At 60.0% G+C, this 26,076-nt stretch overlaps 2 protein-coding genes across 5 annotated transcripts; one reads left to right on the top strand and one right to left on the bottom strand.

Moving 5' to 3' along the window:
• Nucleotides 1-1,824: 1,824 nt before the first annotated feature.
• On the top strand, nucleotides 1,825-3,147 carry AANAT (aralkylamine N-acetyltransferase; the record flags this gene model as incomplete). The annotated part of the gene is given in 4 exon segments (XM_079726395.1): nucleotides 1,825-1,979; nucleotides 2,287-2,455; nucleotides 2,849-3,085; nucleotides 3,091-3,147. Coding segments are annotated over 4 exon segments (618 nt in total).
• Nucleotides 3,148-4,033: 886 nt separating this feature from the next.
• On the bottom strand, nucleotides 4,034-14,462 carry RHBDF2 (rhomboid 5 homolog 2; the record flags this gene model as incomplete). Of its 4 annotated transcripts, none has more annotated exons than XM_079725941.1 (17): nucleotides 4,034-5,400; nucleotides 6,307-6,460; nucleotides 6,639-6,739; nucleotides 6,891-6,966; nucleotides 7,196-7,290; nucleotides 7,385-7,448; nucleotides 7,598-7,707; nucleotides 8,066-8,227; nucleotides 8,410-8,484; nucleotides 8,706-8,817; nucleotides 9,868-10,062; nucleotides 10,222-10,340; nucleotides 10,713-10,841; nucleotides 12,056-12,259; nucleotides 12,344-12,539; nucleotides 13,391-13,518; nucleotides 14,304-14,462. In XM_079725941.1, 17 exons carry the CDS (start codon nucleotides 14,445-14,447, stop codon nucleotides 4,981-4,983), a joined length of 2,484 nt encoding a protein of 827 aa, XP_079582067.1. The 4 variants fall into 4 exon arrangements, with proteins under 4 accessions (XP_079582067.1, XP_079582066.1, XP_079582069.1 ...); XM_079725940.1 differs by having other exon boundaries at nucleotides 13,391-13,550; nucleotides 14,258-14,447; XM_079725942.1 differs by lacking the exon at nucleotides 6,307-6,460 and having other exon boundaries at nucleotides 5,301-5,400; nucleotides 14,304-14,447.
• Nucleotides 14,463-26,076: the final 11,614 nt, after the last annotated feature.

Raw genomic sequence — 26,076 nt, 5'->3', positions numbered from 1 at the left:
TCAGAATGTTCTTCCCATACTGTGACTCAGATGTCCACTCCATCGTGAGGACAGCCAAGTCTGTACCCATCATCCCACTGCTATGGAGCATTAGTGGGATGGGGTCTCAGCCAGATCAGAGGCCAGGCTCTGCTGGGGCAGGTGGGCAGTCAGGTCCCATGGCCCTCTGGGGTTCACCATGTGCCCTGGACAACCTGCCTCCAATTGTCATAGAAAGTTCTGGAGCCCTGGAGCAGGAGCCCAGCCATAGCCCAGGATTTGCCTGGGACCACAGAGCCTGTAGGAGAGACCTGGCAGCCAGCCACAGCTGATGCCCAGATGTGTGTATCCCTGTCTGGCGGGCTAGGAGGCCCCACAGGAGACCAGGCTGGAGGGGGTGATGGTGGGACCCCTAAAGGGGAGCCATCATGGGAGAAGAAGTGCAGAGTGGGGGCAGGGTGAGCAGAGTCAGAGCTGGGGGAGCCGTGGTCGCAGGACCCTCTCAAGGGAGCTGGTGCTGGAGGGAGACTGTGGTACAAAGAGCAAAACCCTATCAACAGGGGTCTTGGGCTTCCCTGGTGGCGCAGTGGTTGAGAGTCCGCCTGCCAATGCAGGGGACACGGGTTCATGCCCCGGTCCGGGAGGATCCCACATGCTGCGGAGTGGCTTGGCCCGTGAGCCATGGCCGCAGGGCCTGAGCGTCCGGAGCCTGTGCTCTGCAACGGGAGAGGCCAAAGCAGTGAGAGGCCCTCGTACCGCAAAAAAACCAAACAAACAAACAAAAAAAAAAACAGGGGTCTGAAGAGAAGCCCCTGAGCCAGTGTCCCCACACCGGGACATTTGATGACGTTGACTTTACATCCAGTACCCAGACTGTCCCCTCACCTCTGGTTCTGCAGTTCTAATTGGCCACCAGGCAAGTGCTCTAAATGATGGCACACTCAGGCTGCCAGAGCTGGAAGGACCCTCAGAGGTAGGCTTGCCCAGGCTTCCAGGGGACAGAGGGTGAATGCCTGTGCCAGCCAGTTGGCGCCAACGCAGGGATTAGAGTGGACCCATGAGGCTTAGCCCCGTGCTCTTCCCCCAAAACTCTGGGGCCTCAGCCAGCCACTGTAATCCTCTGCATCTGTGTGCCATCTGAGGTTTCACCCTCAGCACGCAGGGACAGGGCACAGGGTGGCCAGAGCCCTGCTGACTTTGTCCTTCCTGTAAAATGGAGGTGGGGAGGGTGGGGGATTAGAAATCTCTGCGATCAACATCACATGCTGCCCGGTCACACTTGCTACAACAGCCGTGTACCCAGGAGTCTGGATTTTTCTGGTCCTGAGCCTGTGGACGGCCCCTGGGGTGACTGGCTCTTTGGGGAGAACATTGGAGCCCCTGCCCCACAGTCCTGATAAGTGGGACCCCTGCCCCCGGGCTCCCAGAATTCAAGAACAGGAGTCCCCTGCTTGGGGCTTGGAGATGTGGGGAGAGAAGGTGGAGGAGGGAGGGCAGGGCGACGTGCAGGACGTGGGGCTTTGTAAGGGAGGGACGGCCACCTCTAAGAAGTGCACATCTGCAGACGGTCAGGGAAAGAGACAAACAGTGACCCGGGGACCCAGTGAGCAGGGACAGGGCAGGAAGTGTCTACGCCCTGCTTGCCCGCTCCACCCCGGCCCCCAGACTCCCCACTCCAGGTCCCCTACAAAAGAGGCAAGATGCACCATCACCCTGGATGGCCCCCTGGGAGATGAGGAACAGACCCCCGACCATCGCTTCTCTGCAACAGGTGCAGAGGGGCCCTCCTCATCACAGAGGCCACTTCTGAAGCTGGGGCCCCCCAAGGTAGCAGCGGTGGCCAGGATGTCCACTCAGAGCATCCACTACCTGAAGCCTGTGGCTCTGTACCTGCCACCTGGGATCCCAGAGTCCCCAAGCCACCAGCGGCGCCACACACTCCCCACCAACGAGTTTCGTTGCCTCACCCCAGAGGATGCTCCTGGCGTGTCTGAGATTGAGTGAGAGGGTGGGTAGCCTGCCGACAGGGTCCAGGACGCTGCTGAACTCTGCCACTGTTGCCCTTGGGGAGAAGACCCTCGAGTCTCCTGCTCTTGGCAGTTGGGACCACAGAGTATCTGACTCTGGGTGTTTCCGTGTGTGTGCAAGAGCACATGCGTGTGCAGCAAAGTGGGGGGAAGAGCAGCCCTGAATCCTCTGCTTTCCTGTGGGGGAGGGCTGGGGGCTGAGGGAGCCCGCCCCCAGCATCCGAGCAGATGCTCAGTGGACAGTGGGCATGTGGCACGGTGACCACGGAGTCACCACCAGGGCCTGCTCCACAGCCTTTATCTCTGTCTCGGGCATCTGCCCACTGAACCTGGACCAGGTCCGGCACTTCCTGGCCCTGTGTCCTGAGCTGTCCCTGGACTGGTTCGTGGAGGGCCGCCTCGTGGCCTTCATCGTCGGCTCCCTGTGGGCTGAGGAGAGCCTCACTCAGGTGAGGAAGGGGCTGGGGGCAGAGATGCCCAGACCCGGGAAGGCGTCCGGGGGAGGGGCCGCTGCCCGATGGCCCCAGCTCCTCCTGCGCTCACAGAGGCCAGCCAGGTGAGGGGAGGAGCCTGGAGGCTGGGATTTCTTCCTCCGAGCCAAGAGATGAGCACAGACGTGGGTCCTCTCCAGGGCAAGACCAGTCCTTTGCGGTCTCAAGGCCCTCAAGAAGGGACTGCCATAGGGCTGGGAATGTAGGTCCCAATTTGGGGTCTCCTTGGATAGGAGGGGGGTCCTGATTAGAGGCACTCAGGGGCACCTGCCCTTGGCCCAGGTGGGGGTGGTTTGCGGGTGCAGGTGTCCACAGAGGTGACCTGGATTCGTGTCCGTCTCTCGCCCCCAGGAGTCGCTGACGCTGCACAGGCCCGGGGGCCGCGCGGCCCACCTGCACGTGATGACCATGCACCGCCCCTTCCGGCAGCAGGGCAAGGGCTCCATCCTGCTGTGGCGCTACCTGCACCACCTGGGCGGCCATCCGGGCGTGCACCTGGCCGTGCTCATGCGCGAGGACAGGCTGGTGCCCTTCTACCAGAGGTTCGGCTTCCACCCTGTGGGCCCGTGTGCCGTGGGCTCACTCGCCTTCAGGAGATGCAGTGCTTCCTGCGGGGCCACGCCTCCCTGCGCAGGAGCACTGACTGCTGAACTGGCCGCCCCCGGGGAGCCCACGGCCAGGTGCCAGGGGTGTGGGGAGGCAGGCTGGGGGCTCCTACCCAGTCCCGCTGTCCCCTTCTCTGCCCTGCTGTCGCTCAGCTCAGCTCAGCCTGAAGGGAGACAGTGATTCCCAGAGGGTCCTGGGGTGCGGGGTGGGGGGTGAAATAGAGGGCGGGGCGGCTGCTCCCAGCCCAGGCTGCCCTGCTGGGGCACGAGTGCCGTATCCTCCAGTCTGTCCACACGAGGCCCTCTGGACCCCCTGTATCCAAACTGTGCCCACACGTGGCTGGGTGGGTGAATTGGGGACAGTGGGAGGCAGCCTGCAGCCCTGCTTCAGCGTCCTCACCAAAGGAGCCGGGTGCCCAGCGGGCCCTTATTCCCCCAGGCCCAGGGCTGCGCCTTCCCATCCTCATCCCTGGAATGGAGGCAGGGTGCCCTTCACAGGGGCCACTTCCCAGCTCCCCCCATCACCCTGGGCACCCACGGTTACTGTGGGTCCTCCATCCCATCGGGTGTGGGGTGAAGGGCTGGGGGGCACAGGGAATGGACCAGCGCTGCACCCCTCCCTCCACACTGCTTCTGCCAGGACGGCCCTCCCCTCCACCCAGCCAGACCCCTGACTGGGGCTTGGGGAACGCAGGGGTCTAAAGATTTGACACCACCTTCTCAAGGGCCCCCTTGAGCCCCTCCATGTGACCCCAAGCTGGCTTCTTCTCCAACCAAATCTCCCACAAGTCCCACAGGCATCCACTGTCCCTTTGGGCCCCTGCCCCCTAGCTCCTCAGGGCTGACCCTGCCAACCCCCACTCCCAAAATAAAGTTCCAGCTTTTATTCTATGCGAGGCTAGAGGTCAAAAGACGATACTTTCTTAAAGAATATCATTTAATACATTTCAGACATCGTCCATACAAAGTTAGCGTTACTTTAAAAAAATTAGGACCATAATATAAACTGGTAAAAAAAAAAAAAAAAAAAAAGGCCTGATTGACCTTGGGCAACCCCTGGACACAGGTCCTTGGGGTGGCCCTGCCCTCGCCTGGGCAGGAGTGAGGCAGAGGATGGCGGGCTGGCTGGCGTCAGTCCAGCCCCAGGAGGCAGAACACTGACTTGGAGGAAGGGACTGGGCTGGGAGGGGCTGGGGGCCCTGGGTGCGGGGCGGGTTCGGCCTCTGTTTGCTGAGAACAGCGGAGGCTCTCAGATTCCCAGTCTAGCTGTGTCTCTTTGCTCCTTCTCTGCCCCAGACCACTGCCAAGCCCTGTCCCAGAAGGTTTGGACCCGGAGCGTTACGGGCAGGCTCACCAGGCAGGGCGTGGATTCACAGGGCAGAGATGGGAGGTGAAACAGGAAGGGGCCGTGGCCAGGCAGGGCTGGGAAGCTGGTGGGAGCCCCAGCCAGGTCCCCAGCAAGGGCAGGCTCACAGCAACGGGGAGGGGGAACGTACCAGCAGAGCCAGAGGTGGAGACGGGCAGCAGCCCAGGACCTTGGGAAGAAAGGAGCCCACCCCCCAGGAAGTGGTCCTGACAGCAGGGGAGCAGGGTGACGTCAGGGCCTGGGCCCTGAGCTGCAGAGAAACACATGTTCGGAGTGTCGCCCAGCCCGGGTATGGGGAAGGGGGGCCTCAGCCCCCCAAGGAGCCGCCCTTGATGACCGTCTCCCACAGACTCAGCCTCTCCCGGGGGCAGAGCTCCTGGGAGCAGGGCCGGCCCCGCAGGGTCTCTGGAGCGGGGGTGGGCGCTGTGCAGGCAGGCAGCCTGGCCCGGGCACAGTCCCCGTGTCCTCAGCGCTGCGTGGGAGCAGCCCCGCCGGCCCCGCCAGGCAGGTGGTCAGTGCAGCACCTGGTCCAGCTCGTACTTCTCGCAGAAGTGGCTGGTGAAGGGGAAGCAGGTGAGGTACTCGATCCAGGGCCAGTGGATGGGATAGACATAGAGCCAGATGACCAGCGAGGCGAAGAGGCCGGCGAAGACCAGCAGCGACACGAGGATGAGGGCGCGCTTGCGGTACTTGTCACTCGTGCCAAAGGTGATGTAGGGCAGGAAGGCGAAGGCCAGCAGCAGGCCGCTGAGGAAGCCAAAGATGTGGGCAATGTTGTCGATCCAGGGCAGGAGGCCGCAGATGAACAGGAAGAGCACGATGGCCGACAGGTTCAGGAAGGCCTTCCAGGGCCGCTCCAGCAGCTGCCAGCTCTGGAAGAGCTCCACGAAGAGGCAGGCCAGGAGGCCGAACTGCGACCCTGCTGGGCCCACCTGGGGTGGGTGGATGCGGAGGGGACAGGGTCACTTCCAGGTGCCAGGTGGGAGCCTGTGGGGAGCCCCAGGACCTGGGTCATCCTCTCCGTGAGCCCCTCCCAGGGTGGGGACCCCGAACCTGACGGCCAGGGGGCAGGAGAGGTGCAGCTGGAGCTGCTGGAACAAAGCTGGAGTCGTTCCACCCACCCTTTCTGCAACACTGAGCACCTACTACGTGCATGCCCAGTGCAGTAAGCAGGACTGCTGGAGGCAGCGCACGTGGGGAGGGACGGACACTGAACAAGCCCACAGCGTGAGGCTGAACTGATCAAAAAACTGCCGTTTCTTTGGGTCAAGAACGGTTGCACGAGGGCAACTTCATATAGCCCAACTCATAGCTGTGGGACGCGCTGGCAGGCGGTGGTCATGGTCAAGGAGAGAAATGAGGGCTTCCCTGGTGGCACAGTGGTTGAGAGTCCTCCTGCCGATGCAGGGGACATGGGTTCATGCCCCGGTCCGGGAAGATCCCACATGCCGCGGAGCGGCTGGGCTCGTGAGTCATGGCTGCTGAGCCTGCACGTCTGGAGCCTGTGCTCCGCAACGGGAGAGGCCACAACAGTGAGACGCCCACGTACCGCAAAAAAAAAAAAAAAAAAAAAGGAGAGAAATGAAGCAGAGAAGAGGCAGAGTGAGGGAGGGGGTCCAGAAGGTCTTTCTGGAGGTGACCTCTACACGTGACCCAGGGGCATCACTGCTCCCTCGCGCCTCGGAATGGACTAAGGAATTGGCCGGGAAGCCCCCAGCTTAGCTGTCCATCCGCTGTTGAGCCTGACATGGCAGGGGCTGTGCGTCCCTCAGGCCAAGCCAGGCGGGAGGCGTGGAAGCAGTAGAGCTAGCCCTCCCTGCCGCATCCTGAGTCCCTACCTCCGCGCGGTACGGGAGGAAGATGGCACTGGCGAGGTTGCCGGTGATGCCGCTGAGAATGAAGATGACGGCGATGCGGTGCCAGCCGGCCAGCTTCTCCAGGTCCCGTAGGATGGTCATTTGGAAGATCACAGACACGAGGCAGTGCACCACGCTGGGCGGGGACACACCGGGCATCAGCCCCCTGCCCCGTCTGCCAGCCAGCTACTTCGGGAGCAGCGGGGTCTGGCAGGTTGTGCCGGCTGCGCCCTGGCCCAGGGGCCCCTCCTCCGGGAGTCCAGGTGGGTGGGCACCACAGGGGTCTGAGGGGTGGGCAGCGAGGCACCTCTTACCCAGCGTGGAGGAACAGAGACAGCCAGAGCCTGTAGAACTGATCTGGGACCTCAGGGTTGAGGAAGGGCAGCAGCCCACACACCTTGTCCAAGCAGTGCACCTGGGGGTGAGAGCACGGCAGTCGGTGCCTAGGATCCGGCTGGGTCCGAGGCCCTGATGGAGGGGGCGGGACCAGATACCCGCTGCAGGAGAGCATGCGGGCTGCTGCACCTGCCTGCTCGTGCCCAGGGCCCCTCCAGACCCCACCTCACCTGGGAGCAGAGCGTGGCCTCTTCATGGAAGTAGCCGTGCATGAACTCACAGTATTCCCGAGTGGTGATCTCACAGCTGGGGGACAGGGAGGCAAGGCGAACATCAGGGGCCTGAGTCCTGCCCGCCCCCACCTCGTGCCCAGTGCCCGGCCGCAGCAGGCATCACTGGCAGGACGCGGTGCCCCTCTGCAGGAACCTGCCCACACCACAGACGGCCCCCGAGTGGGGAGGGAGGACGCCAGCTGGGTGGTGGGTGACAGAGGGGGAGCACAGGGGCTCCGGGCAGCGGGCCCAGGCCGGCTCACCTGCCCTTGGTGCCGATGCAGCAGGGGCGGCCCCGGATCTGGCAGTCCATGTGTGGGAAGCCCGAGCGGTTACTCCTGGCCTGGTCCGTGCAGATCTGTCAGGAGGGGCACAGACAGCGGCTGGGGCTGTGCAGCGGCACGCAGGCCCTCCCCACCCTTCCCAGACCACTCTCCTCCCTGGACGCTCACCGGCCACTTGGTGATGTCATCGGGCCAGATGTGGGCACCACTGGAGGCCGGCTCCTCGCAGGTTCTGGAAGCAGAGGTCGGAGGGGGCAAAATGAGGGGCCACGGCATCCCCAGCCTGCCACCCCCACTGGCCAACATCCCCATGGGTGGCACAGACCACATGATACTCAGCCCCATGTCCTCAGCTCCGCTGTGGGTCTCCCAGGACTGTACCTGGGGTCCTGGTTGCACACGGCCCCCGATGTCCGCTTTTGGCCCAGCGCAGACTTGTCCATGGGGGGCCCCGTATCATCCTGCCACTTGACAAAAGTGGCCAAAGTCTCCTGGAGGATGGAGGCAGGCTGGTCATGGCTAGAACAAGGTCACCACCATCAGAGTGAGCAAGGGCCCCTCCAGGGCAGGGGCTCTTGCCCTGCTGTCCAGGGCTCAGGCTCATCTCCCAGACCCCCACCCCCACTGACACTCCCAAGACCCAGCTTTCACTGCTCTGGGGCTGGGGAGGTTGGCACCCTCCCTGTGCTGAGCTGCGTGCAGGGGTGTGTGATGCCAGGGAGGGCAGAGGAAGGACAGAGGCAACGTAGACACTGCCCTTGAAGGGCCCCTCCCCCAGGCTGGGGCAAGTGGAGATGGTGCAAGGGACCAGGGTGGGGCTCGCAGGGGTTGGAGGGCCTCTGCCCCCACCGAGCAGTCCTGCTGCAGTGTCTGGATGCAGCCCGAGTGGTCATTCTGGACACAGCAGCCCGAGTCCCGCTCCAGGTCTCGCTCCCGCAGCACTAGCTGCTCGATCTGTTGGTCCTTCCGGATGCAGGGCGAGAACTTGGCTCCCAAGTGGATCAAGTCAATCTGGGGGCGGAGGGTGGGGGGGAGTGAGCTCGGGTCTAGACCTGGCTGCTCTGTTGAGAGTCTCGCCCTAGGGGCCCCTGATAAGGGGGCTTCCAGGCAAGCCAACCCCCTTCCTGCCCAGCTGGGGGTGGCAGAGGCCAGAGGCTCCCTGCTGAGATGCTGTCCCTGCCTGGGCCCCTTACCGAGCTGGGGCCAATCCAGAAGTTCTCCTGCTGGATGTACTTCATGCTCTCATACACACCTCTGTTCCTGAGTACCTGGTGCAGAGGTGGAAGGATGGGGGGGTCAGGGGTTTCTCTGTCCCAGGGAAGGGCCTCCAGGGAAGGGGCTGAGAAGCAAAGCAGTGGTGAGCCCAGAGCACCCTCCTACTTGGGCCTGGTTGTTGCCGTGGGAAGGACTGGGTGGCCCAAGATGCTGGCGCCTCTTGAGGGAGGCTAGGATCCCCAGGGCGGAGCCCCCCTTCCCTAGCCCCACTCACCAGCTGGGTGGTGACGTGCTGGGCGAAGCCCACAGGCGCGATGCCGTACGTGCAAATCACCAGCAGTGTGATGATGATGTGGACGAAGGTCAGCCAGTAGGTGAAGTAGGGCCTGCGGGCAGAGGCCTCGGGTCAGCGGAGCCAAACTCACATCCCGACCCTCAGCCCTGCGGCACCCAGCCGCCAACAACTCGCACCTGCTCCCTACCCTCCACTACTCCAACTCATCCTTCTCCACAGCAACTCTTAAAATGCACCTCCATGCGTCTCTCCCAGCTTAAATCCTTTCCATGGCTTCTCGCTGCCCTAGGGATAAAGTCTAACATGGCTCCTTCCCCACTGGTTGCAAGGCCTTGCTACGTCTGCCCACCTCCCTGGCCTCCTTCCTCTCCTTCTCCTGCAGTTCCTGGAACAAACCCCAATCCCTGCAGCCCCAGGGCCTTTGCAGATGATGCTTCCTTTGCCTGGGATGCTCTTGCCATCTCTCTTCACCCAGCTAACTGCTGCTCCTCCTGACTACACTCCTCCCCACCAGCTGCTCACTCCCACTCTCTGTCCTCCTTCTCCAGGACACTCACCACACCTGCTATCACTTAATTTTTTTTAACTTAGGGTCCAGTGTCTATCAGGTTGCTGCTCATTGTACATTTTTTGAGAATGGCCTCTTCCCAATCCTCTGGCTTCCCCCAAGGTCTCTGTGCAGGCCTCTTCACAGTCCCTTCACTTGTGGTCACAGCTTCTAACTGCCCCTCTGACCTACCCTGCCCACCCTGCTCCGCTGTTCCAGGGCCTGTGTGGTGGTGCTCAGTGAACACTTGTTCCTGGGCTACCGTCTGGGAGCCCAGCAGAGGAAGCAGCCCTGGAAAGCGGGGAGGGTGAAGAGGCAGCAACACCCGACAACCCTTCCCAGGTGACATGCATGCTTGTAGGGTGACCCTAGGGACTGTCCCTGCTCCCGACCCACAGGAGGTGCTCACCAAAGGCTCGATGAACAATAAGGGGAGCTTCGGGAGGGGCCCCAGGGGAACCTGGAAGCTCCCAGGCCCTCCTGGATGGCTCTCAGCCCTTCTCCCCTGGGCCTACGCCTGAGAGTGGCTCTCCAGAGCGGTGACCACCCACCACTGTCACGGAGTGGGTGGGGGCCCAGGCCGGCGTGGCTCACCGGTGGCTGTCGAAGCTCTCCAGCTGGCGCTGCACGGTGCTGCTGATGCTGCGGCGGTAGCTGCGGTTCAGCCAGTTGCCCACAACGCCCAGGCCGTAGTGCCGCTTCTTCCGGTCGAAGGCAAAGTGCTTCACCTTGGATGCGATACGCTTGCCACGTTTGGCCGTGGGCACCAGGGCTCGGTCAGACTCCTTCCTGGTGAGGACGGTGGTCTCAGCCTCGTGTCCTCCCCTCCCACATCCCATGAGGGGGGTCAGGAGGGACCTGTGGTCTAGGGAAGCCCCCTGGGAGGGTCGTTGGGCTCTTTCTCCACGGTGCCGCCTCCCTCCACCTGGAGGACTGCCCAGAACTCACGGAGGGATCTGCACCTCTTCGGGGTAGACCGGGGAGGCCGAGAGTGGGATGCCCCGGAAGTAGCTGGCAGAGAGTGGAGGCGACTCAAACACATCATCAGGCACGGAGCTCATTTCTTCCTGGAGTGGGTGTGGAATCGGGGACACAAAAAGAGACAGTGTGAGGAGTCACTGTCTCCAGCACTGCCCCCAGTAGCTCAATTAAAGGGCAGGACAAAGCCAGACAGGCTCTTTGGAAGGGAGGTAGAAGGCAGGTGCTTGTGGGCCCTGATGGTGACTTTCCCGGCTGGCACCCTTCCTCACCTCAGGTCCTTGCCCTGCCGACAGAAAGACGGAGGCCCAGGAGCTCCGAGAGGCGCACCCCCATCCCACCAACGGGCCTTTGGACATCTCAGGGGCTCCCAGCAGAGCATGACTGAGGCCGGGTGACGTCTCCTGGCTCCCGCCCACCCTGGCCCCCCGACCCCGAGGGCCCACACACCCCATGCTTGCCTTACTAAAAAATGAGGAGTAGAATGTCTCTGCTCCATCGACCACATCCTCCTCCAGGAAGCTGGGGTAGGCAAAGCTGCGCTTGACCACCCGGCACCGCTGTCCTGTGGCATCCAGTACCGAGCGCCCCTGTGCCAGACAGAAGCATGGGCATCAATCCCAGGTCAGGTACCCCTGCCCCTGACACCAAAGGAGTCTGTCAAGCCCATCTGTCTGGGGAGGTGGGACCCTGTCCAGAGCATGAGCATCTGCGAGAGAGGCCAGGACTGGGCTCCGGCTCCTGCGTAGCCTGATTGCAGCAATCTCTACATGGTTGGCTCTTAACTTCTCCCTGGTGACCTCCGGCCCTCTGGCTTGGGCACCTGACACCCTACCACTCATCCTGCGCCCTTATTCCCACGGGCTTCTTGGCACGGCACACCAGGCCCCTGCTGACCTTTTGATCCCATCTCCTGCCATTCCTCTTGTAACCACCCTTCACTAAAACCACCTGCTACTCCCTCCTACCTCCAGGCCTTTGCATAGGCTGTTCCCTCTGCTGACAATGCTGTTCCCTTCCTGGCAAACCTTTCCTTGTATTTCTCAAGTGCCTTCCCTGACACCAGCCCCTCCTCTGGGTGGGCCCCAGCACTTATCACACTGAATGGTGACACCTGCCCTCACCCGAGCTGAGGGCTCCTCTAGGGCAGTGACACAGGCTCAACTCACTCTGTAGCCTGTGCCCAGCACATAAGGGGGTTCAGTAAACACAGGTCAGTGAGTAGTGCCTGCACGTTTCACTTCCTACTTTCCACCTTATATGTCAGTGCAGAAACCAGCTGTCCACACTAGGGACAACTAGAAGTGGACCACTTCTAGTGGGACCACTAGAAGGATGTGGGTCTGGCTGCTTGAGCTGCCACCGCCCCACCCCCCACCCCGCCCAGGGATCCCGGAGCAACCACTGCCCTTGGCACAGAGGAAGATGCCTGGGGACAGAGATGCTCTGGAAAGAGAGATGTTCTGGGGAGAGAGATGCCTGGGGAGAGAGATGCCTGGGGAGAGAGATGCTCTGGGGAGAGAGACGCTCTGAGGAGAGAGATGCCTGGAGAGAGAGATGCTCTGAGGAGAGAGATGCCTGGGGAGAGAGATGCTCTGGGGAGAGAGATGCTCTGGGGAGAGAGATGCCTGGGGAGAGAGATGCTCTGAGGAGAGAGATGCTCTGGGGAGAGAGATGCTCTGGGGACAGAGATGCTCTGGGGAGAGAGATGCCTGGGGAGAGAGACGCCTGGGGAGAGAGATGCTCTGGGGAGAGAGTTGCTCTGGGGAGAGAGAGGGAGCAGGCTGGGCAGAGGTGTCTTTACCTTGAGTAAGGCCGCGGCAGCTTGAAAGCTCATGTGGGCCACAGAGATCCTCTTGCGGTAGGGCAGGTGGGAATAGCCGGAGCGGACGCTGGTGAAGGAGCTGAGGGACAGGACCCCAGGGGTCAGGGGTGGGTGCGGGGCGTGGGGCCGGTCCACCTCGTCCGGGTGGCGGAATGCCCGTCCTCGGGCCAGGGGATCCACAATCTGGACGGGAAGGAGGTGGTGAGCAGAGTCAACTGGGCCCTGGGCCAAGTCAACTGCCGCCCCGCACCCCCAGCTGGAGACCACCTTGGGCATCTTGCGGGGTCTTGGAGACTCGGTGCCCTGGAAGGAGGGCACCTCCGGGCTGATGAGCTCCAGGTCCCTCTGGCACGAGGCCTTGAGCCGGCCGTAGCGGACGCTGCAGTGGTGCCGGCTCCTGCGCTGCCAGTGCTGCTGCTTCAGCTCCCAGTCGCCGCTGACCCCAAACCACTGGGCCGCGCCCCTGCGGGAGCACATGGGATGGGGAGCAGGTGGGTGTGTGACACGGAAGCGACCGCAATGAGAGAAAGGCCATGTGTACAGAGAGGTGACAGGGCACGTGTGTGCAGAGAGGTGACGGGGCACGTGTGTGCAGAGAGGTGACGGGGCACGTGTGTGTGTGCAGGGGAGGTGATGGGGCACGTGTGTGTGTGCAGTGGGAGGTGACGGGGCACGTGTGTGTGTGTAGTGGGAGGTGACGGGGCACGTGTGTGTGTGCAGAGAGGTGACGGGGCATGTGTGTGTGTGCAGGGGAGGTGATGGGGCACGTGCGTGTGTGCAGTGGGAGGTGACGGGGCATGTGTGTATGTGCAGAGAGGTGACGGGGCACGTGTGTGTGTGCAGGGGAGGTGATGGGGCACGTGCGTGTGTGCAGTGGGAGGTGACGGGGCACGTGTGTGTGTGCAGTGGGAGATGACAAAGGCACTGTGTGTGTGCAGGGGAAGTGACAGGGCACGTGTGTGTGTGTGTATGCAGTGGGAGGGGCAGATCAGCTACCCCTTGACCCCTGGTTCGGTGCCCAGGAACCAGATAGGCAGAGGGGGAATCAAGTCAAGAGCCTGAGGGCTGAGCTGGGAAGGCCCCAGGAGCTGCTCTGAAGGGCAGTGGTCCACCCCCAGCTCCTTGACTCCCCTCAGCCTCCTCACTGTGGCTTCCTACCAGGCACAGAGCAGCCTGGGCCTCAGTTTCCCCGCCTGGAACATGGGCTGCCTGCCCATGCCTCCCGGGAAGGGCCCAAGACCCAGGTCCCAAGAGTTGACTGGCCGAGGGTGGGGTGGGGTGGGGAGGAGGTGAGGATGCAGCGGGCGTGCTCACTTGCGGATGCTCTGGGACAGGGAGGCCTGTCGGCGGAAGCCGGGGCGCTTCTCCAAGCCGCCCTCCTGCCATCGTACCCTCGGCTCCTGGAGGCTGATGCTCTTCAGGAAGGCTGGGTTCCTGGGCCTCTGTGGACAGCGGGCAGAAGCATGGGCTGTGACTGCATGCAGTCCAGATCCCAGGCTGGCTCTGCTCTGGCTCCCAATGTGAAGACCCAGACAGAACAAACCTCAACCCCGGTCTACCCCAAGCTGCTTTCATTCCGAAGGTCAAATCGCCATTTTCTAGTGTCTTCGGTGATCCCAGCACATGCTTCCCTAGCTCCCTATCCAGCGCTCCTGCCTTAGGCCTTAGCCGTGGCTAAGCCTTGGCCTCGCCTGGCTTTACATGTTTGAAAGAGCCCTTGGCATGAGTGGGCGGCATGAGACAGCCTCCCCGGTGGCCCAGGCTGCGCAGGGAGCCCACGCTCTTCACAGCTAGTTCTCAATGAGCTCTTTATGGAGCGCTGGTCCGGACTGCTGGTAACGTTGATTCATCCCCATCCCCCCGCAGGAGCCGGGAGCTGGGATCAAGCTGCTGGTGCTGCAGGCGTGCTGTGCCCCTTCCCCCAAGTCACAGACAGCCCACCGCCCACAGAAGGGCCAGGGCTCGGGCAAGGGAATGGAAACAGCCAATTCCCAGGCGGAACTGGCGTTTCTTATGTTCCCTGGACACCGTGAGACGGAGACTGAGTTCAGGGCCCACCCCCTGTGAAGTCTGGGGCCAGGAAGGACGGGGTGCAGCCTACAGCAGGGCCACAGGGCAGCTGTGGCTCCAGAAGGCCCTCCTCCGGGAAGTGAAACTGCCTGAAAGGTGTCATGGGGGCACAGCGGTGGCCGGTGGCAGGGCGCTGAGCGCCCAGCTGCTCCCTTACCTGGGGCAGCATGCTGGCCTGCTCGCTGGGGGCCGGGGCCTCGGGTGGAGGGATGGTGATGGATAGGTTGGGTGGCTTCCGGCTCTGCAGGCGGCTACTGGACACCGAGGAGACACTCTCGCCATTCTTGTCAGCGGAGGCCATGGTGGGCGAGGGATGGGGCAGCTGGAATGGAAGCAGGGAGGGAGCACAGGTGTGTCAAGAGGCAGCAGGACAGGAGGGGACACGGGGACAGTCCAGGGTGTCAGGGTGGTACCTGGGCAGGCAGCCCAGACTGAGAACAACCTGTAGAAAGTTGGTTCAAACCTAACTCTAGGCACTAGACCATGAAGCAGAGACTGACTCTGGGCTGGGTGGGGTATGGTGAGAAGGTGTATTTTCGTTCTTCATTTGCATTCCAGGGCAGCAGGGGTCTGGGAGGTCCCCAGCTTACCACCTCGTTCCATTTCCAGTCTCTCTGCTTCAGGCAAGGACCTCACCCAGAAAGGAACGTTGAGGGCCAGGGATGCAGAGCTGCCGTGATCTTGGCCACCTCATCAGCCTGGCCAGAGCAGGCCAGGGGGCCAGAGCAGGCCAGGGGGCCAGAGCAGGCCAGGGGGCCAGAGGCAGCTTCCTTGCACAAAGAACCCTGCCTTCGTCCTGGGGGCAGGGCTTGGGGGAGGACAAGGGGAAAGGCTCCAGGCAACCCACAGACAAGGGGCCCACAGCTGTGCAGGGAGCAGGTGGTTCTCAGAGGAGAGATCCCTGGGCTTTGAGCAAGGAAGTAGCAGCTCAGCCTAATCCCCAGGTAGATGAGAAAGCCACCGTACTGGTCCCTGTCCCCCAGGGTTGGCAGGTTCCTCTTTCAAAGGTTAAGTGAAACTGCCACCTGTCTGGTACTTTTTTCTTTTCACAAAGGAAGAATATTATATCTTAATGATAAAGATGATATATGAACCTTGCAAAAAAAAAAAAACAGACTCAGAAGACTGTAAAGCAGAAAAGTGAACTCCTGGCCCGCCTGTCACCCCACGTTCCAGGACAGAGCTCGGTGCGCACACCACTTCAGGTGCCTCTCTGCACTTGGAAAAGGACACGTGTACTTAACATTTTACATGCACTCATACCTTTTCTTCTATAGCATGGACATCCTTCCCTGTCAATGCAGACAGTTAGCTTTACCTGATCTTTCTTGATGACTGGGAAGGTTTCACTGAGTGGAATGTACCAAGATTTACTTAATTCCAGACTGATGGTTGTTTACATTCACGTCCAGTGTTAACGAACAGCCTTGCCTATTATACCGTGTGTACTTGTCCCAGTATTATCGCAAGACGAATTTCTTGAAGTGGAGTTGCTGGATTGAAGAGTAATTGCATCTTGAATTTCAACGGATCTTGCCAAATGGCCCAGCCAGGAGGAAGTAGTAGTTTACCTCCACCTGGGGCTTTTCCATAGCGATCGATGGTGCCACTGACACCCACACCCGCTTTGACCCACCAGAACTAACACCTCCGCCTCATCTATTCTCTCCGTTTCATCTCTCACTCTGCCCGTGACCTTTTTCTTGCTAAAATCCTTCGCTATTTCCTCTCCCCATGTCCCAAGGCTGCTGAGGCAGGTTTGATGTCTTCTCCCCTCACACAAGGTCAGGGACCTCACATCCATCTGCCGACTCAGGGGAGAGTCACACAGGAGCCCTCCAGCCATGGGACGGGCGGCCGAGGTGCGGGACGGCAGGGCAACGCAGCAGCCACCTCTGTTCCAAGTCTGTCCGCTCCCCACTCCCTGTCCAGCTCCTAGAAGAGCCACCGTTGCCTCTCATCTGAAGGACCACAGCCTCCAGACTCCTCTACCTGCTGCCCCCCGAGCTCCCACCCCGGGACCATTTTCCACACGGTGGCAGAATCCACCTTTGAAACGTGCAAATCATACCATGTCACTCCCTGCTCAACGCTAGGCCAGGATCTCCAGCTCTCACTTAAAGCAAAGTCCAAACTTCTCACTGGGGCCTCTGGACCCCTTGTGGCTTTGTCTCCTCCTTGCTCCTCCCCCACCCCATCAGGCCACCCTGGGCCCCTCACCGCCCCACACCTGCCAAGCCTCTGTGAGGAGGTGCTGAGGGGTTGTGGTCAAAAGCACAGACTGGAGCCGGGTGGCCAGGGCTTGACCTGCACTTGACCATGGGTCACCCAAGTCCTCACCTTACAAGGGAGGAATAACCCACTCCGCCAGAGAGGTGTCCTGGGCATCAAACAACTGCACACATGACACACACTCAGGCAGCATGGCCACAGAAACTTGTTCAGGAATGTTCACAGCGGCATGTTCATTGTCGCCCAAAGGTGGAAACAACCCAAATGCTCACCGACATACAAATGGACGGGGGGAGGGATAAATTAGGAGGTTGGGATTAACATACACACACCACTATACATAAAATAATCAACAAGGACCTCCTGTATAGCACAGGGAACTCTATTCAATATTCTGTAATAACCTATATAGGAAAAGAATCTTAAAAAGAAGAGATAAATGTACACGTATAAATGAATCATTTTGCTGTACACCTGACACTAACACATTGTAAATCAACTATAATATAAAATAAAGATTTTTTTTAAAAAGTGTACTATAATCTGTGGGAAAAAAACATACAAATGGATGAAGAAAATGTGCTAAAACCACACACTGGACTATTACTCAGCCACGAACAGGAATGCTACGCTGAGACAGGCTACAATATGGATCAACCTGGGGGACGTTATGCTAGGTGAAAGAAGCCAGACACAAAGAGACCACTTACTCTAGGGGTCCAAATACAAGTCCAGAAGAGGCAAATCTATAGAGACAGAAGGATGAGTCGTGGCTTAGGGCTGGGGAGGGCGCTGGAGGATGACAGCTAAGGGGTGTGGGTTTCACTCTGAGATGATGAAAATGCTCTACAGTTGACAGTGGTGATGGTTACATACACCTGTGAATATACTAAAAACCACTCAACTGTACACTTTAAATGGATGTGTTTTATGTGAATTACATAAATTAAATGTGAACTATATCTCAGTAAAGCTGGTTAAAAAAAAGTCTCCAGGGCTTCCCTGGTGGCGCAGTGGGTGGGGGTCCTCCTGCTGGTGCAGGGGACACGGGTTCGTGCTCCAGTCTGGGAGGATCCCACGTGCCACGGAGCGGCTGGGCCCGTGAGCCATGGCCGCTGGGCCTGCGCGTCCGGAGCCTGTGCTCCGCAACGGGAGAGGCCACGGCAGTGAGAGGCCCGCGTGCCTAAAAAAACAAAAAAAAGTCTCCAGCAGGTGCTCCATAAATGTTGGGCCTCTGCCCCTACTGGTCCCTTCCTCCCCAGATAAGATCATCACACAGCAGAGCAGGTAGCTCCTTCTCATCATTCTGGTCCCAGCTTGAGTGCCACCTCCTCCAAGGAGCCCTCCCTGGCTGCCTGAGGCAGCTCCCCCTCTACCCGACGTGTCTCTCCATCACTTCACCCTGCTCACCTCCCTCTCTGCCCTCTTTCTGATTTATTCGCAGCTGCATCTCCACTGCCAGAAGTGTGCTGGTCCACATATAGCATTAGTAAGTATTTGTTGAAAGTCAGATAAACAAGCAAGCAAAGCAGCTGGTACCTGGGGTCCAGCCCACTCGCTACCCAGCTTCCTACCCTTGAGCTCACACCTTCCTGGGTCTTGTTGCAAAGGACTTTAGAGCATGTTCTAGTCCTTTCCTCACTCTGCACAGATGCTCTGGGGTGAAGCCTCAGCTCTGCAGAGAGGTGGATGGATGCAGAGACAGAAGGAAAGATGGACAGATGGCTCCAGGTCAAGCAGGGCAGCTCCCTTGGTGCTCACAGCCTATAAGGAAGGGAGGGCAGGCTCAAGGGTGCATGTCAGGACTACTGCACCTTTTAATTTTCTTGACCTCAGTCTCCTCATCTATAAAATGGGAATAATTCCACCAGCTTCATAGGTGAGGGATTAAGAGATATATTCTCCTCCTCCTCCCCCTGGAGTAAAGGCCCTTGTGGTGATGAGCTGGATGCTTCAGAGTGCCTGGAGGCCAGCAGCCTCTGGGCATTTACCTAATAAAACCACCTGAAGACCTGGGCTCTGGGCTGGGAACCATAATCAAGATGGTCCCTACTTTCTTTTCCTGTTTCTACAGAACTTTACTAGAAACATTTAACTTTAAAAAACACAGGCATTATTGGCTATCTTCTGATTAAGAGCTGTTTTCAGTTAAAATAAGCCAGATATTCAAGGCAGTGTTCAAATGATTCGGAAGTGTTTTGCTGTTGTTTTGGTTCTTTAAATTAATATTTTTTTAAGGTAAAATCCACACAACGTAAAAGTAAGGATTAAAAAGTGAACAACTTGTGGACTTCCCTCATGGTCCAGGGGTTAAGAGACTGTGCTTCCACGCAGGGGGCACGGGTTCTATCCCTAGGTGGGGAACTAAGATGCCACATATGCAGCTTGGTGCAAAAAAAGGGAACAACTCCAGGGCAAGCCTTTGTTTTTGAGAAGTCCCACATAGGGGACATTGCCGTGTAGCAGAGCACGCGGCAGGCCCGGCTTGATAGAACCCCGAGGGCCGTCGGGGGCAGGACAGGGTCAGGGCCCCAGGTGGGCCAGGCCTTGCTCGGCCCTTCGCGTGCATTATCCCACTTTGTCCTCAGAACACCCTTCGAGGCAGACATTATCATCGCTTCCATTTTGTGGATAAGAATGGAGGCTCAGAGGGGTTGAGTAACTTGCCCAAGCTCACACAGCCAGGAAGGGGAGCAGCTGGGACTCAAACTGCTCTGGCTATAGGGCCTGAAGTCTCCTCGGGAAACAGGCGCCCCCTCTCCTTAAAGCTGGGGTACACTCCGGGCTGGACAGCCTCCTATCAGGGAGACAGAGTAGAGAGTCCAGCCTGGAGGGAAACTTGGTCGAGCATCTCAGCACTTTGCAAACTGTGTTTCTCAGAGGGCTGGGGTTACCCAGAGGTGCCCAAGGGGCTGCCATGGGGTGAACTGGAGGCTGGGGGAGGGTCTGGGCTCCCCTCTGATTCCATGGGGCAGCACCCCTCTGGCTTTACATATTAGAGAGGGGTCTTTCACTTGGTTGCTGAAGTCGTCCAACTACAGGTGAGAGGAACTCTGGGTGCAGAGGGGGTGCCAGAGAGGGATCTGAGGCAGAGCTGGAGGCCCAGGACGCTCCCTGCTTAAGGCCTGAGCAAGACTTGGACATCACCCTTCTACCCCTAAGTGCAGGGAGTTCTGATCCTGCATCCCAGGGCAGACAGGCCGTGGATGATGAGGCCACTCGGAGATCACAGACAGATGGGACGTGGTGCTGGCCTGGCTGGCGCCTCGGACGCCACTCTGCACCACTCTGGGGACAGCTCCAAGACAACAGCCTCACCTGGGACGCCTGCATAGAAAGTTCTCCAGCTTGGCCTCCTCTGGGACCAGGGTATAGTGAGAGGGCACCAGGCGGGCACTGCCCTTGGAAACTGGCACCGAGGGATGCAGTGGAGGAAGGCTGGTGGTAAGCGTGGGGCTGCCAGGTTTGAGCTTGGGTAAGGTCACAAGCAGGTAGGATCCTTCTGGAACTCACAGCTGATTACATCTCCCCACAGTCAACACCAGTGCCCTTCAAAACCTGCCCCACACCCCCCTGGACACACCACGTCCCCCGCAGCTCCCCAAGCTCCTACTTCCTCTCATCTGAGGCCTTGCACCTGGCCCACCAGGCTCCACCCCATCTGCCTGGCCAACACCTACCAGCTGCTTTAAGGAGGGTAAAGTGTCATCTCCTCCAGGAAGCCTGTCACGTTACCACCAGCCAAAATCAGCCACTTTCTCATAGCATCCTACAGAGATTTGCCTACATGTAGGTATCTCCCACCCACCCCTGGGCAGCACAGGGTCCACAACCCAGTTAGCCCCGTTAATAGCTAACTGGATGGAAGGCAGGGGAGAGGGTGGGCGCACGCACGGCTGCAGATGGTCAGTCCACACTGACCCTGAACAGAAACTGTCTTACACAATCCTGCAGCCAGCCCAGGAAGTGGCTCATTCTGGAAGGCTCTACTGAGTGCTGCTTGCCCCACCCCTGCTCTGTGACCACTGCCCAGCCAAGGATGGAGGATGCTGTCCCAGGATGAGTCCCCAGAGGACCTCCTGTTTCCCCCCTTCTCCAGCACAGCCCAGATTCCCCAACTACCCCTCCCATCCCAAGGCCGTACCACCCCTGGCTGGGACCCCTAGCCCAGGACTTGCTGTGCTGCTGGCATCTGTCCCAATCTTCTGACAGGAAGAAGGGCAGACTCAATCTAAGGCCGAAGGACTGGGGAGACCGGACCAACCCCAGGGAAATCCCAGGGGTCCCAAAGAGAAGCGGCGCGGCCCTGGAGAGCAGAGGCAGGGCTGGTGCACATTTTCCCGGGGAGCCATTTAACCATCTTCATAGGGCGGTGCTGAGAGCCCTGGCCTGTAAGCAGCTTGACCGGCACAGCCTCAGTTTCCTTCTCTGTTAAGCGAAGGGATTGGACAAGGTGATCGCCCAGCTTTGACACACGTGAGGCCCACACATTTGGCATAAAAACACCACTTTGGGGACTTCCCTGGTGGTCCAGTGGTTAAGCCTCCGTGCTTCCATTGCAGGGGGGAAGAGTTCGATCCCTGGTTGGAGAACTAAGATCCCGCATGCTGCAGGGCGTGGCCGAAAAACAAAAACACAAAAACACACCACTTTGCCCCAGCCGCTCTCCACCGCAGATGGGAGGGCCTGCTCCTGAGACCCTGTGCCCCCAACTTGTGCAGAGATGGTAGGCAGGTGCACCAGAAGCCCAGCCCCTGCCTCGGGGCTCAGGGAGGGAGGGGGAGGGGGCGGCAGGTGTTCGGGGCAGATGCAGGGGTCGTCGGACCCACTCTGGGCACCTGCGTAACCCAAGTCCAGGGCGTGGAGCAGCCCAGATGACAGAGACCAGACAGAAAAAGTGCTGGAACACTGGGAGCACCCGCCCCGCCCAACCCTTACCTCCCGCGCCCTGAAAGTGCTTGCTCACTGCAGAGGAAGCTGTGACATCCTGGGACCAGGCTTCCTCCTGGCCCAGTCACATCCGCTGCTCTCTGAGACCCCCAGGCTTGCGGCAGTGCCCAGACCGTGAGCGGGGGCGGGGGGAGGTTTGAAGGCCTGGCCCACCCGGCTGGGCCACTGTCACTTGCCCGCAACAATTTTGGCTTCGGTGGGGCCTTCCCCAGAATAGAGCCTTCAGCCCCAGGATACCTAGGAGACCCCAAAGGGCCCTGAGTAGAGAGAGGGGGTCCAGCATGGGGTAGCAGGGGTGCATATCCAAAGAAGCAGTGCAGTACAGAGTTCACATCACCCAGAGGCACCCATGGGTTGACCAACCCAGGGTCTGAACCACCACTATGCCCACACCCAGTAGCATAACCCCTTTAGCAGCAGCCAGGATCAGGCACATATGGCAGAAACACAGACTCAGAAACTACAAGCTGGTGCCGCCGGGGAAGCCGGTTTCCCCACAAAGGGTGGAGCTGGGCACGGCCAGCTGAGCCCGGTCCTGGCAGCCACAGCCAGGGTGAGCTAGGCCTGCCCGGTGGGTCCCCCGCCAGAGCACTACCAGGGCACATGCAGGCAGGGTGCCCCCTCCCCAGGCTGCATGGGCCCACCGTCCCCTCCCCACCTGCCCCCACGTGTGCTTCCGCTGTCCTGAGGAGTCTGGCTCCGGCGCCCGCCTTCCCTCTCCACCTGCCCGCCACGGACACACTAGCAGGTTTCTGAAGGCTCCCCTGGTCTTGCTAACGGTGGATGCATTCTCCATACCCCCGGCTGGGAGGACCTCATGAGCCGGAAGCAGGCGACTGACATGAGGACTCAGCCTGGAGGACTCAGCCTGCGTGTGGTCAGAAATGGGGACAGAGAGAAGGGAGGGGCCCTTGGAGGAGGGGCGAGCAGCCCCGCTTTCTGAACCACGAGACATGGTCAGGAAGTCTACGGGACCCCCACGGGGAGGGCCTCAGGCTCCCTGAACAGAGGAAGGGAAGAAACCACCACCTGGCCCAGAAGTTCCTCCCAGCTGCCGGTGGGCAGGAGGTCTGCAGGGAAGGGAGGCGGCCAGGGCCGCTGGGACCTGCCTGTCCCCCGCTGAATCACAGGATGTCGGGGTGAGGGCGGGGGGCAAGGAAGTGGCCTCTCTCCCCGACTTCCCTGTCACAGAAACCGAAACCCGATGTTTCCCTCCCCACAGCCCTTCTGGGAACTGGGTCATTTTTAGAAAGCAGCAAGGAGGAAGCTGGCCCTCACCCAGGGTGCAATCCCCAGTGAAACCCCTGGTTCTGCCGATCTCGGAGCCACTCCGGCTGCCACAGGCCCGGCAAGAGCAGTTTATGTAAAGACTGCAACCTCGCCCGGGCTCCCTACCCACTGGCCCGCACGGCCGGTGACTCACCCCGGACGCCTCCCTGCCCTGGCAAGAGCCAGTGGGGACAGGAGCTCCGGGCAGGAGGAAGCAAAGGCGGCCAGCTGGGAGTCACACGGGATTAGGAAGACAAAAGATGGACACACCAAGAGGGAGGGAAGCAAAGTGTCCCGGTTGGAGGCTGCAGACCCAATCATCAGAGCTAGAGAAGGCGGGGGGGAGGGGACGCCGATCTATCTCCAGAAGCCAGCAGGAGCCGTCCCTGTGGCCCCCCTCCCTCCTGGCAAGCAGCCACTTCCCTAGAGGTGCCAGTCGGCAGACACACTTCACAGGCGGCCCCAGCGCACGCTCACCCTTCAGCCCAGCTGCCCCCGATGGAGAGGAAAAATGAAACCACCTGTGGGTTTGTGCTCCGGCCACAGGGAGAGGCCCCACTCACAGAGGGCCCCAGCCTGGGGAGGCCCCGATTTCTCCTCCACCTTTAACGGCTTTGCTCAAACTCTAGAAGATAAAGAACCTGGGGACAGGTTCAGGGACCCGGTGACCTTCCCCATCAGACCCCAGGCTCTGGGCTCTCCGTGACCCAGTCAGAGTGGCTTGGGCATCACGGCTGACCACAGACACGGGAAGCGGGCGCTGGGCACATGCTCTTGGTGGCAGCCTGGAACCCAGTGCCCGCCAAGGGTGTGTGGGTGCGAGGACGGGTTGCCATGTTCCCAACCCCACTCGGTCCCGCCCGGAGGCTTTCTCAGGACCACACGCCAGCGGGGCTGGCAGAGACGTGAATACCCCCATCTTCTGTGGGGACCCCAATTCCAGAAAGCCAGCTGGGAGTGCCCGAGCCCCATGTCCCCACGTCCTAAGGTGTGGCAGCTGCTGGCAACATACAGGGACAGGCATTACTGGAAGTGGAAGTGCCACCAGATCTCCCCAACTGACCACAATGCTGGGCCCTGCCCACCGTGGTGCCCTCCCAGAGGCCCCTCTGGGAATCTCTGGACTCCAGAAGCTGCTGATGGAAGCAGATCAGGGGAGAGCAGTTGAGCAGAGACCTTCCAGACCCCAGGCAGTAGCGGCTTCCAGAGCCTGGGGGCCGACGGCAGCTTAAGGACAACAGCGGGAAGGGAGGAGAGTGGCCGGGTCCTAGGATGCTCTACCCAGCAGCCTGGCCTCCTTTGGGAAGGTGGCCTGTTCTGTCCCAACCCTGCTGTTCCCTGAGCATTGCTGTGAAGGAGAGGAGTCAGAAGTGGCCCCTAGGGGTCCAGAAGGCTCTGGTCCTTCCAGGCCAGACACCAGGGCACAGCAGGGATCCTGGAGAGGGATCAGGAACCTCTGGGCACCACGCTGTCCCAGGTTTGACGTGAACCAGGCTTTGCTCCAAACACTCGTGAGGATTTGCCTCTCTTGGGATCTTGAGGTCGTGGGAGTTGGGTTTCCACTGGACCTTGGAACAGGCAGAGGCTTAGCACATGCTCAGTGGTGGGGGAGAATGGGGTGCAGCATGGGTGGGGGAGGAGAGGCCCACTTCACTCCTGCTGGGGCTCCCACACCCTGAGGTGTGACCAGGCTGTTTCCAGACACGACTAACCTCAACACACAGAGCAGGCCTCTGCCTCGTGCTTGCGAGGGTGGAGTCCACCCAACTTCCACCCACTCCTCGTGGCCTGACTCCAGACAATGAAAACACTGTCCAACTGGGGGACACAGGGTCAGAGTCCCAGCCCTAACCACTGTGTGATCTTGGGCAAGCCACTTGGCATCTCTGAGCCTTAGTATATTTATGCATAAGATGCTAAGGAGCCTCCCGGGGGTCTAAAATCTAGGTGGCTTTGTCACCATTAGCTAGGGGTCGCCCTGGGAGCACAGGCAGCTGAGGGACAAAGTCTGACCATATCTCACAGAGAGGTAAGCACCTCACCCAACGTCACTCAGCCGGAAGTCAGGCCCTGGGCTGCCCTGGGTCCCTCACCTCAACACACTCAGGACAGGGCGCTGGGTGCCCCTCGCTTCTAGAGGCCCAGGTCCGCTGTCAGCAGGGAGGGAACATGCCAAGCAAACACTTTTCAGCTTGTAAACAGTCATTAAGGAGCTAATAAACCAGACTTCCCAGAATCCTGCCCTGGGGCTTGCTCCTTCCCTGGAAGAGGCTGGCTCCAGCCCCAAAGGCTGCTGCGAGGGCTTCGGGGCACATGGACATGGGCCATCCAGGCCACTCAGACCAGGGGAGCTCTCCACACACGTCACCAACCCCATCACCCCATCTTGCTTTGGAGCTGTATGGGTTCTCTTGTTGAGAAATGAGGGCTGGGGAGCTGGAGACAGGGCTTAAACCCTGGCTTGGCCACCTACCCGCTGGGAGAGTGGGCAAGTATCACTTCTGAGCCTCAGTTTCCTCTGCTGCAAAATGGTATGATGCAGCCCCCATCCCCAGGGATGACACGAGATCATGAGTGCACAGTGCCTGGGACACAACTGGTGGCTGGTAACTGGTAGCTTCTATTATTCCCAGCTGACCTCTGCCACCATCGCTCACTTGGTTTCTACATCTGAGCCAAGAGTTCCAGAGGTGACAGATCTGTTTGACAGGTGGGGAGACTGAGGCTCAAAGAAGTGAAGTCACCTGCCCAAGGTTACATAGTTATGTGGTGGGGCTGTGGCCTCCTGCCACCTTGGAACTGGTCAAGCAAAGTGGCAAAAGAACGGGCAGGGAGGTGGTGACTCAGGTGCTGCGAGTTTTAGGTGCACAGACCTTTGACTCATGAGTCCCTCCCAGCCCGCCAAGCAGAAATGACATCACCTAAGGCTTGATGGCACTTCCCAGCTTATCTAAGGGCTTTCACAAACATTCCCTCACCCATGTCCTTATCTCACGATTATCATCGGCTGATAAAGCCATGAGCTTAACAGCCAGGGCTCAGGCCAGACTGCAGTTCCAAGTCCTGCCTCTGCCCGGTCCCACGGCAGCTCTCCCACCTTCTCTTCCAGGCCTTTGGGGCCCACACTAGAGGCATGACCTGGGGAGAGCCACCAGGAGAGGGAAAAGGTGCTTCTTGCTGGCAGCCGGGCAGGACCACCTGAGGACCCTCTCGCCACAAGCTCCGGGGCCACACGTGGGAGGCAGAGGAAACCAAGCTTACCCCGCTCCCAGCTCCAAGGAGCTCGGCCAGAGGGAGCAAGGGCTGAAGGACACGGCCTCAACGACCAACCCCCCCCACCATCATGACGCACATGCTGGAGGGCGGGGGCCAGCAGTTCACAGCCTGATCCTCCACTCCCAGATCGAAAGCCACCCACTGCTCCCATGGCCTCCGTGGTGCTGAGGTTCCCCTGCCCCCCAGACACAGCCACTTCTGCA

The sequence above is a fragment of the Hyperoodon ampullatus genome, assembly GCF_949752795.1.
Source record: "Hyperoodon ampullatus genome assembly, chromosome: 19".
NCBI lineage: Eukaryota > Metazoa > Chordata > Mammalia > Artiodactyla > Ziphiidae > Hyperoodon > Hyperoodon ampullatus.
This window is presented reverse-complemented; position numbering and strand designations above follow the sequence as displayed.